The sequence below is a fragment of the Protopterus annectens genome, chromosome 2.part1 (assembly GCF_019279795.1).
Source record: "Protopterus annectens isolate FY-2018-M chromosome 2.part1, PAN1.0, whole genome shotgun sequence".
NCBI lineage: Eukaryota > Metazoa > Chordata > Ceratodontiformes > Protopteridae > Protopterus > Protopterus annectens.
The window spans coordinates 732,516,558-732,530,468 of NC_056729.1; the positions used below are offsets into that span (position 1 = coordinate 732,516,558).

The 13,911-nt window shown below is 37.9% G+C and overlaps 1 protein-coding gene across 1 annotated transcript in view; it reads left to right on the plus strand.

Moving 5' to 3' along the window:
* The first annotated feature begins 11,101 nt into the window (after positions 1-11,101).
* The window catches only part of GASK1B (golgi associated kinase 1B), a 371,609-nt gene continuing 368,799 nt past the window's right edge, over positions 11,102-13,911 (plus strand). The window contains exon 1 of the mRNA XM_044062453.1: positions 11,102-12,217. Within this exon, the coding sequence (XP_043918388.1) occupies positions 11,275-12,217 (943 nt within the window). The 5' untranslated portion in view covers positions 11,102-11,274. The remainder of the gene's footprint in view (positions 12,218-13,911) is intronic.

Genomic DNA, 13,911 nt, shown 5'->3' on the forward strand with positions numbered 1-13,911 from the left:
TATGCTCACAAAACCTTTTCCTATAAGCTTCAGGTTTTAACTTAAAACATTCTAACAAACAATTTTTAACTGTATTATAATTTAAGCAATCAGTATCAGACAATTTAGAAATAGCAGTTACAGCTTTACCATGGAGTAAGGGGGTCAGGAACCGTACCCAGAGCCCTAGAGCCCTAGGTCAGCATTATATTGTTTATATACCCTTTCAAACATATGACTGGAACTATCAAAATTATCTCACTCTGTAAATCGTACTGACCTTTGTTGCTTCTGGGGTTTGGTTACTCCCTTCCCCATTACTTCTATGACCCTGGCAAAGAGTCAGCATCTCCTTTTCATGTTGCCTCTGCCTGTCATTCTCTTCAGCCTCCAGACATCTCAGTCTCTCTGCTGCTTCAAATTCCATTTGTTTCTCCTGCTGAAGTCTCTCTGCTGATTCTATTTTCAACTGTTAGTCCTCCAGTTAAAGTCTCTTTAACTCCAGATGGATTTTTAAGTCCTCTGTGGAAAGGTTGAACTGTCCATTTTCTGAGAGGTGTACATCTCCAAGGCCAGCCTGGTTGTTCGCCTGAATGCTGGTCTACAATGCAGCTGTGCCCAAGGCTACAATCATTTCTGCCTTAGTCAAGTTGGCATGCACCACTCTTTTAGCCTGGCACATCTCAGCCAACTGGCTCCTTGTCAGCTTACCATACTCTTCTACTGACATGCTTGCCTGCTCTCTCTGATTAACAAAAAAAAATAAATAAATAAAATAACAATTGTGATATGAAACTCTGAATGTTCATTGTGAGGCTGATTGAGAGTACAAACACCTTCCTTAGTGACCACTGTTTACAGGCTACAGGAATTCAATATCTTCACCACTACAAGCCAATTAATATGTGATGTGGCTATTCCACCACTGCCACCAAATAATATGTGATGCCCCTGTACTGGCCCAGTAATCAAGGAGCCTCAATCCTCACCACTGGCAACAGTGGGAAATGTACATACTGGGAGGATGACAAGTGCACACACAGTAAAGAACAATTTCCCTTAATAGCACGCAGAGATCACAGTCAGTATGGGGCTGGTTTCTCCCTCTTTCTCCAGATCAGAATAAGACTCCCCACTAGCACAGCTATAGGGTTGAGATCTCAGCTGAGTGGCCAAACCAAGATCTTCAGTACCCTCTCTGTCCAACCAGTGCTTTGTGTCCCTCTCCAAATAGCTGACACACGCACTCTTTGAGATTTGATTTATATACAAACACACACAGACACTCTCACACACACACACACATACACACACACACACACACACACACACACACACACACACAGACGCACGCACACGCACGCACACACACGCACACACACGCACACGCACAAACACACCTGAGGAAGGCTGGCACAGGTTTACTTGCTATGCCCCCTTCTGTCCAGACTATAAGGTAGTTCCGACTGCCACCAACCAGCTCTTAACAGCTACTTTAAGGCCCTTAACAAAGGGTGTTGAATCTTACTGTGTAATGCTACTATTAATCCAAATGGTAGTTTGACCAAGAGCAAGGCTATTGCCTTCAGATGTTTGCCACTGCAAGGAGACATAAAAAATGAAACTCTTACAAAACAATGCAGAAGGCACCCTAGTTCTAGACATTCTGTCTCCTTGCTGCATTGAAACTAACTTTTATGACGCAATAATAAAACAATTTAATTTCAACTATTTTCTCTGAATTTATTTCAAGTTAACCTCCCGTGTTCTAGTTTCCATTAAACATATACATCTAAACAGTCACAATAGTGCAGGTACATTCCTACTCTATTCCAACAGGGCATGCTGTGGTGTGGTGGTGCAGTTGTTAGCATTGTCGCCTCACAGAAAGAGGTTCTCCTGTTCGATTCTCGGCTGGAGCGCCTTGTGTGTGGAGTCTGCATGTCTTCCCCATGGTCGAATGATGTTAAAGACATGCAGGGAGGTGTGTGCTTGAATGGGTGTGCCTTCATTGAAGGCTGGGCATCAGGCTGGCACCATGGCAATGAAAAAATCCACTGCCAGTCATTAGCAGACCGAAGTTCTGCTGTGGCGACCCCTAAACGGGAAAAGCCGAAAGACAATTTACACTCACTTCTGTATAAAACATATCAATAATCACAAATGAAATAGAATTATTTACAAAATTCCTGATAGCTGGGCTGGCAGTATTTTCCTTTGTCACAATAAGAATGACATTTTAATTTTCAAAATGTTGGGACTCACTGCATCAGGCCTTGAGCTTTCAATAGGAAGCCAGTGAACTGGTATTCAGACCCTTTTAACTACAACTCAAGCCACTGGGGCAAATATAGTACATATAGGCAGTTTAAAGTAGCCAAAAAACTGTATATGTTGGCAAGTGAGAGGAAGTTAGAGTGTACAGAGAAAACTCCCATAAACACATGGATAATTTGTGCAATCAGACAAATAATAATTGCTGGGGAGACTAGAGCTTTGGGTGTAGGAGCTATGAAGCAGATTGAGCTATTCTGCTTAAGCTAGGACCTACTGTTAGGCTGAACTATGCATATGTCCTTTTCTATTATGTAGATCCTTCTGTGACTAAATATAAGTAGGGCAGAAATTTGATGTATTCCCCCAAAGCATGTGTGGCTTGAAAGTGTGAATTACAATCCATATTTGGTTTGTATATTTCCTGGAGCACATTTTTGTATTTGAGTGGGTAAAGCAGAGACACTCAGAAGAGCTTTGATGTTGTGTATTCATTTCTACTAATTAAACATTGTCTTTATATTATAAAATATGCAGTAGAATACGAATGTTATTGCTCTTTGTTAGCTAGACGCTTGAGTAGTATAAGAGCCACAATGTGGTCAAAACAAACTGTTTACCTTGTGTATAAAATTTTGCATGATAACTATAAGAATTGATCAGGGTAGGTTAGAAAGGATTTGGAAGAGAGACTGAATAAGCAATGCACAATAAACAATGGAGGTATATATGTGTGTCTCTCAAATATGCAACAAATTCTAGAAGATTTAGGCTCTTTGCTTGGAAGTGTTTAGATAGGTATTTTTATACCCCAAGTTGACTCTAAAGAATTATTCCTCAGATAGACAGCAAATGTTGGAGGTGTGATGAGGAAGAAACAGGTAATTGGGAACATATTTTGTGGGAGTGTAATGAGTTGGCAGACTTTAAAGATTCCTTGCAGACTACTCTGTCACAGATACTGGGTGAGCAAATTGGAGTAACTAAGAAAATTATTTTTTGAGCTGTGATACAGAATCAGAATAGAACTGCTTAGACATATTAAGGCCTTCCTGAGTCTAATTATGGTGGCCACCAAAAAATAAATTACTAGAAAATGGAAATCAAAGTCTAAACCAATTGTACCATTAATATTTTTATTTATTTAATAATTGTTTACTGGGAAAAGCCTGACTTGGAATGAAGCCAATTTTCAGCAGCGGCCTGGGGAGAAATGCTCCAGATGCATGTCATTGTAGTAGTGAATATAGTGATAGAGATAAAACAACTGGAATTAGAATCTTTAGAAAAGGGTAGGAGCAAATTACATAGAAACAATGGGAATTGTGGGAACAATACACATGGGAGAATGAGGTTTAAAAGAAGGCAGGGTTTGAATGAGCTATGTAATGTTTGATTGATAATGACTGGATAAATTATAAGTGATGTACAATGCTTGCAACTAAAATTATATGAATATGGTTTGTGATGTATGTTTGCAACTAAAATTATGTCAATGTGGTTTGTTTTCATTTATATAAATATATGATTGCCTATGTCGTATGTGATAATTTAATAAAATGTTTCTTGTTAAAAAAATGTTTGCTTTGACGATGTTTGTATGTACTCCCCATTAGATGGTCTTGTCTAAATATATAGGTGGTTAAAGTATCAACAACTGTTGCTAGATGTTGACACGCACAGATGTAGCAGAGTATGTAAGAGCTCTTTGGTGTGCATTGCACACTATGACAGGCTTAGAGGCTACAGAGGCTCTCTCAGCAGAAGAATGTCCTTTGTTATCAATCACACACAATTAGTTTGACCAAAAGTGTTTTGTCAAGTTAGTAATCTCCTAGCATACAACTGACTTTTTTTTCATATCGTTGCAAGGTTTGATGTGCCATTGCAGCTTGTTAACTAACACTGGGCCGCACTCTGATGGAGAATATGAACATTTTCTGGAACATTCCCACCTCTAGATAAAGCCTAGACTGTCACCCAGGTGACATGAGTTCAAGCAGTGGCTCCAGTACTGATGGGGCTGGCAGGGACAGGAGAAGTATGATAAAGCTTTGCCTGTTTTCCCCTCTTGGGGAGATGGACTGCAATGGAAAATAGGTGGGCTGAAGCCAATGTTGTGACTCTGGAGAACATGGGAACCTCAGAGCAGTGCCAGATATGGTGAATCTTGGATAGGTCCTTCTCTAGGGGCTGGGCAGAGTTGCTTCAATAGATCATGCCTTATTATAGACAGACCCACAAACATGTGATGTGTGAGTATAAGGTGATAAGGTCATAAATTTAAGTTTCTTTTTCTGACTCTGTGTGTAGCTATTGCAGCTCCTCGGGCCCACACCCTTCATACATCTCCTTCGTTCATCTAGGCCAGAGGGGGTTAAGCCAGTTAACAAAGTATAATGAAAGCTTAGATGAGGTGACCCAGGGATGTGTGGGGACACCACACCATGAAGCAGATGAGCATCTATAATCACCAAGCGGTACTCATGGTAGAAAAAAACATTCTCCAGTGTATTACCACCGAACTCACTATCACTCCAGATGGAGACTATTCAAAAGAAAGATACATGTTTAGTCACAGTTTATGCATGGTGACAAATTACACTGGGCTTTTGTTCTTCTGTAACAATGCATTGCTTTGCCCACTAGGATAAATTAAACATCAGTCAATAATATACCAACTTGTAACCTGGTGAGAAGGCAAGTTAAGGCTCAGTCTTCAGAAAATAATGTGAACATTAGATACAATTCCCAAAAGTGGAGCTATCAGCTGATTGTAGGATCGCTAGAGCCATTCTTGGACTAGAGACAAGAGAAATTAAACAAATGCAGTTTTTCAGGCAAGTACCCAAACTATGTTTTAGGTAGGACTGTGTACTGCTATAATAGTTTAGCCTTGTGAACTCTGTTGGTTAAAAATGGAAAGGTTCACGAGTTTTACTGGTTCATCAACCATTAGTTGATCTCTGTTCTTGCCACCTAGTTCTTGTTTAGCCCTCCTTAAAGCCCCATACACATAAAAAAAAAACAAACAAAAAAAACAAAAAAACAAAATGTAGACATTTCAGTGGTAGCAGTGCTTATGTATTCTACTTTTCCCTGTGAGTTGAGTTGCCTGAATTACTGCAAAGTTTTTTTTTTTTTTTTTTTTTTTTGGAAAAGTAATTTCATTTCAGGTATCTGGTATATTCAGGTGTTTTTTGAAAGTGTGACAACTGTAATTATTATCCTAGGAAGTGAAGAACTAAAACTGCAATGATGGAGATATACACTAAGTCCAAGGATGCAGTATCTCACAGTATTCCCCTTTTCTCCATGGTTCAGAGATAAGTAGTATTGAAAGGTTTAACAGTGAGTTTCACAATTCATTTTTTTTTCGAACTATAGTTTATCTTTTGAATTGTTGGGATGTGCACTAGCTGTACTCACATTGTTTCTTCTGTGCCCAGCTGTTGTTTCCTGGTCTTCTGTGTCTTGTGAGTGGGTTACCTTCTGGCATGAATTTTAATCATTCACTAGTGGTCAAGTGTGCTGATTCTTGAATCTTCTCTTTAGGTTCTGAGATGCCCTGCATGAGTAACCAATTTTTTGCAGCCTGTGATGATTTTCTGTACACGTTTCTTGAATTATCATGTGAGAGAAATCTGAATCACACAGGTTTGGACCTGTCATTTTTAGTGCTGTGTTCAAGAGTCAAAGACAGTCGTGAACCAAGGCAATTAGACTGACAATAGCTGATCACTTAATTACAGATATACTGTGTAAAGACAATGGCATATCTACAGGTAGCTGAGATGACATTCGTCAAGCATCAAATTGGTTAAAGCACAAGATTCCAGGGAACACAAAGCTGATTGCAGTTCTCCATAGGAAGTCAACGTGGATGTGATTTTTCTAAGCGGATGCTGACAGTTTTTTCCTTTGTTTATGGAGATTACTCTCTTCTTCAAATTGGTGTCATTGTAGACTTGATTTATATATATTGACAGGTGGGAGCAAGGCTTGCACTGCACATCAGTGAGGTGCAGGGGGTGGGCTTCCCAGCTTCTCTCCATGCAAAAAACATTTGCAGATAAACTTTTGCCTTCTGCATTTCAGACATCCGTGTTTGTTGTCTTGGTCTGCAGTGTTTTGATGATCAAGGTCCCATAACAGAACCAAATACAACCTCAGTGTTTTTTTGTGAAACTAGTGAAAATAACAATAGGGATGTGTTGTCAGAGTTCAATAGATTCACAAGCCCACAACCAGTGAATGCCCCTACATCCACCCAGCAGCTGTATAGTATACAATGTAAGATGCCACCAACCCAAAGCCAGTTTGTAAGCACAGTATCACCAGCCATTCAAGTGGGTCAGACTTGAACTGATTGATATCAGAGAAGGATAACTATTTGTCATTAATAAAACTGGATTATGTAAGATAGTCTAAACATGTTGCATTTTACTAATATATTTTTACAGTACCTCTTTTATGTCCTTCAGGCCCAGCAACTGCAAAAGGGTGGACATTTGTCAGGTCATGTGGACTGCATTATTTGGAGTGATGATGAAAGCCACCTGATCTTCAACATCCATTATGTAATCATTGTTGCATATTACTGTGGTGCAGTCTTCTCCACGAGATCAGATTGTAAAGGATTTATGTTACTCTGACAGTTAGCACAGAGGACTAAAACTCTGACTTGTAAATACGCTGTTTCCTGGTTTGAATCTTTCCTCCTTCATTTACCTGTAGTGTGACACTGAGCATGGAATTTGACTGTATGAATGCACTTTTTAATTTAGCTTTTTTTTGCTGTCACACAAGTGTGGGAAATGTATTGCATTGGGCTACAGCAGTCTGTCTGGTACTTAGTTCAAGTGAGCAAGGCTATGACCTGTTAATTAGCCGCTTCTGGTTTGATTTATCTTGCCTTTGTTTATCTACTGTGTGACTTTGACTTAAGTCTCTTCACCAGATAGTGCTCCTGGGCTGCCCCTGAAAAGGGACACTTGCATCCAGTTGGCCGTCCCAAGTTGTTAGCAAATGCAATACATATTTGTATTTTGAATTCCTGCACACTTCACATAGACAGTAATTAGTGCTTCACTATATGCTGTTTGGCTATGAGTCTCTCCAAGTCTCTTGCAGTCTAATGGGTTGACAGATGCATTTTCAATAAATATGAGTTTTAGTGGAACCAAAGTTTACTGTTTCTCATGCTAAGTCTATTTTCAATGTGAGACTGTTTTGTTTTTCAATTATCTGTTAGTGCTTTTTTCTGTAAAATCTGAAATAAAAAGTTTAAAATGAAGTCCAAATCTTGTAAAAGTAATAAAAGAAAGTACTATGCACACTAACAGGTTTGACATTTTTTTCTTCTCACTGTGGAGAGACAACCAAGTAAAAGAATGTATAGTGGGGGGCAGCCAATTTCCCTTGTTTAAGGCCTCATTTGACCATAGTCTAGCTCTGTTTATACCAGTTGATTTAAAGGTAAGCAATAACTCAAAGCAACAAAGAAAATCAGTGAGATGCTGAGATTCATAGGAAGTGAGACATCAGCAATAGAAAATAATTAGTATTATGTGCATTTCTAGTCTTCACATACTTATATGCCAGATGCATGTGGTTTGGGTAAGACAATAAAAATGGTAACTTTGTTAGATGCCATGTAATATGGAGTACATGTCCTTAGTATGTACAGTCTTGAAGAAGGGGACAACTGGCAGGATATAATAGACACATTTTCAAATCTGAATTGAATCTATAGAGTCATAGTGGGTACTATATTTTTTCACAGAAAGAGTGGTGAGTGACTGAAAAAAATCTGTCAGAAGCAGGTGTAGTTTAATAAACTTAACACTATTAAAAACTATAAGCAAGGGGCATGAGACAATTCGTATGACTGGTGGTAGGTTAATAAGTTATTGTTTAAGTGCTTTTCTAAGAGTAAGGGATGCTATCAAACTAGGCTGAAGTAGTAGTCTTTATATGACATCAGAATTCATGTTTGTGTAATATACTGCATGGTACTACATTGGAATTGTTAAAGCATATGTTTCTAGTCTTGTTTATCTTAGATCATAAATGGTGTTTGATGGTTTAATGTGTCAGAAATTATCAACTCAGTATTATCCCAAAAAATCTCACATAGCAGGAATCCTTCTCATTAAAAAAAGTTTTATTGAGCAATATTATTTATTTAGTATAATTTTAGGGAATAGAATTTTTGCTGCTGAAGTTTTTGATAGCCTTGGGCTTACGTGGCACATGGCTTACCTTTACAATTTAAACTTGTTTGGAACTTGGACAGCTTACACTGAATGCAAACATTCTGCTCAATGAATTACAAAGCTTTATCATCTGAGACCTCTTTTTGTATTTACTTCATTTATTTCTTTCATATACCATAAATGACTACATGTGGCCTTTATTTAGCATATTTAGTATTATTTTGTTGATATTAGTGTTTACTATTCGTTTAGTGAGCATATCAGGTCTGCACTTTGCTGTGGTCATACGGATGAAATAGTAAGAGTGTAATCACAGAAGAATTTTTACCTTTTTCTGTGCAGTAACATATGTTGCTAACCTTCTGTTTTCTGACAAAATAATCACTTTATTGTGACAGTCTGTAGTGGTTGAGATTTATTCCCAACTTTATCAGCAGTAGGATTCACATTAGCTATCACATATTTTCAAATGGATTGCCTTGTTGCAGGTTCTGGATACAGAAATTGTTGCAAGCAAGTTTATATTGTAAAAGTACCCTTTGCTGTAGGATGGAAGCCCAAGGTTACCAAAAAGACTCAAGCAACAATGCAGGCACCTAATGGCATGGTGCTAAAAAGTCCAGCATATTTGGAAACATACCTTTCAGCTGCTTTAGGCATAGCAGTATGATTTTGGCCCTCAGATTTTGCCTTGATTCTTCTAGCTGTACTGCTGTTTCTCACAATAACATACCTGATTATTGGTAGATACCTTATTAAAAATAAACTAAACCTATACAAAGACTCACTACCGCTAATTATATAGGGTCAAGTACAGAAAGATCCTATATTGTGAAAAATATGAAAGTGCTCTTTTTTTATGTCCCTGTGCTGTGATTTTTTTTTTTAAGGGTGAATGCTATGATTTTTAATGCTTGGAGACAGAGAGGTGTATGTGGAAACTCCATTAACATTCCTTGCCGAAATGTTCACAAAGCCCCTTAGGTATGTGAATGTGTTATGGCTGTGCAGGGAATCCAACCGCTGTGGATCAGGCATGTATGTTTTTGTATGAGAATATGTAAGAAGATGCAGCTATTATGCATGGTGGTTGCTGCTGCATTCTTTGGAGAGCCATGATCTAGGCGCTGTAAGTTCTTTTCCCACTAGAGGTCACCATTTAGATTCCACAGTTCAGTTACTGCTAAGGTAAGGGAATTTTAAACAGATGCAAGAGAAAATCCAAGCGGTAACTTCAAAGTCTCCTTTAACTGCTCTTAAATGTTGTAGTAGGCAATAAAGTGAGATACTTTGTAATATTTTCTTTTGAAAGAAAAATGTCAGTAAAACAGCTAAAAGGAGAAGCAACTGGTTTGCAGAAAATATTCCAGAGGTGAGTTTCTGTTGATAATCTGAATTATTAGAGCTGTGCTAACAACATATTGGTCCTATTAAAACATGTTATTGTACTTTAGGCAAGCATTTGTTAAAATATTATGCAAATGTACTTGTTTAATTGTTTACCTGAACTGATGCAATGCAGAGCCTTTTTCACCACAACCAAGGTCACAGGGCAAAGTTAAAAGCAATACATATGACACTATATGCGGACAGTATAAAGTAGTCGATCAACCAGCAAGAAAAGTATGTGCTGCACTCTGAAAATAGCATTACAGTTTAGTCAGGCTCACTCTGGAGCTACAAGGAATTAACTACTCAGTGGAAGAGTGCAACAGCTATCTAGTCACACAAACGATAACCTCATTGTGCATTCTGGTTGTGGGTACTTAGTACAGTTGTATGGTGTTGTTAGAAAAATAATGCTGAACTAAGTTTCACATGTAATAAATGGTGGTGTTTCTTTTATTGCCAGCATTTCATAACTATGGCAGCGATGCACAGGGATTTGTCAAAAGCTACTGAAAACAAATAATGAAATTGCACAGTTGTTTTGTCTGAAGTAGCAGGTTTCTGGTGCCTTAAAGCATGCTCTTTTTAATTTACTAATTTGTAAACAGTGTTTGCATTTAAAAGAACGTATGTGAAGTACAATTACTTGTGAACTAATTTTGCTTACTTTTACCAACTGATAAATGAGATTATGTATTTTTTTAAGTTTTATTCCAGTTATCATGTATCATAAAAGATATAACAAGTGATAAATGCAATTATTATGACATGTTATTGTATTTACTATATATATATATATATATATATATATATATATATATATATGCATTTCCCACTTACAATCTTTTAATCTTTTGGGATAGTCATCTCTTAGAAAGACATTTATTTCAGAATTGCAGGCTTATATCTATGTTTCATTTTGTGTGTGTGTGTGTGTGTGTGTGTGTGTGTGTGTGTGTGTGTGTGTGTGTGTGTGTGTGTGTGTGTGTGTGTGTGTGTGTGTGTGTGTGTGTGTGTGTGTGTGTGTATGTAAAAGCCTGGTGCTACCCTTATATTTGACTGCACACAGACAAAAACAGCATGCACGCTTGCTTTAATCCCCAGCCCACATTAGCAGCACAGAATTAAGTGAGAACGCCTCTGTCCAGACATTGGCTCAGCTGACATTGTTTGTACAGTTGCCTCCATTCATTCCCTGTGCTACAAATCACTTCCCCATCAGGCAGATAAGAATTTAACAGGTTGCTGCAGTGCAGCGTCAGAGTGATTAGTGCTGGTTCTCAGCGCCAGCAGTCCTCTCACACTAGGGACTGTAAAATACATGAAGCCATCTAGCAGCCCTGGAGCCTCTGCTTCACTCTGGCCATGGTTTGAGGACATGCTTCTGAAATCATCATGCTGAATCCTAGCAGATATGACACTGTCATACCCTGGCAAGGTTATCAACTGGCTAGTTGTATTTCCTTTTGCCTGGATTTTTAGGGCATGGATTAGGAGATGTCCAAAGACAAGACGGAATTTGCTCATTGGCACAGCTTGTGTGGTTTATGTATTTTTTCTTGTTAATCAGGTGGGGCAATTAAAACCCAGTGATGGGTCATCAGAGAAGTCACATTACAGGAGTCTTAGGAATAGACATTCATCTGTGTCTGGGATCCCTTTGGAAAGGTCGCAGACTATTGATATGGCACACCCCGAGGGCTTGTCACGAGACAGTGTGACAACACTGAACCCCAATGTTGTATACATAACACTCCGATCTAAGCGCAGCAAGCCTGCCAACATTAGAGGGACTATAAAGCCAAAAATAAGGAAAAAATTCCAGACACTGACCAGTGGGAAAAATTATTCCAGTCGTCACCAGCAGCTTGATAAGTTTCAGGTGATCAGTTTACCAGCTGGGAATGTTAAAAAACAGAAGAACTCAGCTAGCTTTCCAAGATGGAATTTGAGGACCAGGGATGAGGCGGTAACCATAAGAAGTGTTAAAGCCAGGGAGCATAAGCAGTTGGAGACTGCTGAAAGCAACATTCGGATATACAGTGATCAGGCACCACCATGGTTTAGTAAGCATGATGTTAAAGTTATGCATTTACTGGCAGATTGCAGGATTTCTAGAATACAGCAGACTGAGACTCCAATAGAGGGAGATATGATCATTTTTGAAGGTAACAAGAATCATTCCATGAACCTCCTTGCCCAGAGTGGAATGGCAACAACTTCAACTTGCCAGGGCCAGCTAGGACTTGTAAAGAAATCTTTTGATGTAAGCGAAGTGTTTGCTTTTCACTTGGACAGAATCCTGGGGTTGAATAGGACATTGCCAGCTGTGAGTAGAAAATTCAGTTTTACTCAAGGTAATACAAATCATCTCCTGACCTACTGGTAATGTGTTTGGTATAGTTATTTATTGATATATTTATTTATTGCTGTATTAATGTATTTATTTATTTTTCAGAAGCAATATTTAGATGATTGTTGATATTTAGCATTAAAGTATTATGTGTATCAGCAAAATTATTTCATATTGGTTCTTAACTTTTTTAAAGATGTTAATATGTTGGGTAAAGAGGCAGAAAATACTTTTGCTGTACCATGAGAAATGATACAGCTGTTATATATCTTGGCATACCTCTCAGATTTCACACATTATAAGGTATGTTTTTTTTTTTTGTTTTAGTTCTTAGAAGTTCTGTACTGTATTTCAAAGCATAAATTTGTAACTGCTTATGATGCTTTATAGTGCAGTAATATTATAAACTGAGATGCATTTTATTCCTCTGTGTTGTACATTTCCAGTCTCAGGTTTAAGTTATGTCACACATTCTGCCCTTCTGTTACATACGGTATCACACATGTTGGTGAAGAAAGGTCAAGAAATATGTTTCTCAGAGTGTTTAGCAAAAAATCTGAATTAATATGTATTGAAGCCTGTACAGCATATATGTTTTCATAAAAGAAGCCTGTTTTTCTAATGTACATTTATATATTTATCAGTTTCACAAATTTGATGAAAACAGTTTCCTGGTCTGCTACCTGACCAGAGAACTTTAATGTTACATTAGATTTCAATCAAGGGTACTAGAGCTACTCAGAGTTTTGCTGGATGGAAGTGGTTAATTGCTACTGAAAATGTATATTTTTTTTACTTCATCACTTACAGACTACTATACTGTTCTACCATTGCTTCATGGAATGTTCCATTGTCCAGTTTTGAGACACTCTTCTCACCTGTAAGTAACTGAGCATGCATTTACCAACAATGCACCTTGTCACTGATTGGGATTTAAAGGATCTGAGGGCTGGACAGGTTTTCACGATTATCATTGGAGGACAATTAAAGATGCAGAAAACAGTATAGTGTAACCCTTAGGTGGGTTAATTTCTCCATAGACTATGACAGTATGCATCTTACATGTCCCATTGGACTTCTGAATCCAGGCCAATAACACAGAGCTGTTTGGGTTGCTTCTTGTTTAATATGTTTCCTATCACATAATGTATTATGTTGCATCCAAAACTGGCTAACATAATCACATACAAAATAAAAGAATACAAACAAAGTTTAGCTGCAGTGCATTTAACATATGACATATAACACATAACATATGACTGTGATAATCATTTACAGATGTAATATAATAGCTCAGGTAGAGATCATAGCAGGGGTTTGTCCCATAATACACTTGAGACAATGCAGCTGTGTACTGAGGAGAGCATAGAAGACACATTATATAATTGTTAACATAAAAAAATGTCAGTTAACTGCTAATGTGAATGCACAGCTTTGAAACATATAGGTGACTGTATTTTAAATGTCCTGGTTCAATTCCAGCAGGCAACATTTCTTTCTTTATAAAATATATGATCTTCTGTATAGCCTCACATATAAGGTACATTTGCTGTCTTACAGAGTTTTCAGGATGGTAATTTGCTTGACATACAAGATTTAACAATATATTTAATTATTTTTGATTGATGATTATTTGTCCTTTCATCTCCCCACTGTGACGGCATTAGAATTCTTTGTACTCACAAGTGCAATGCAGTG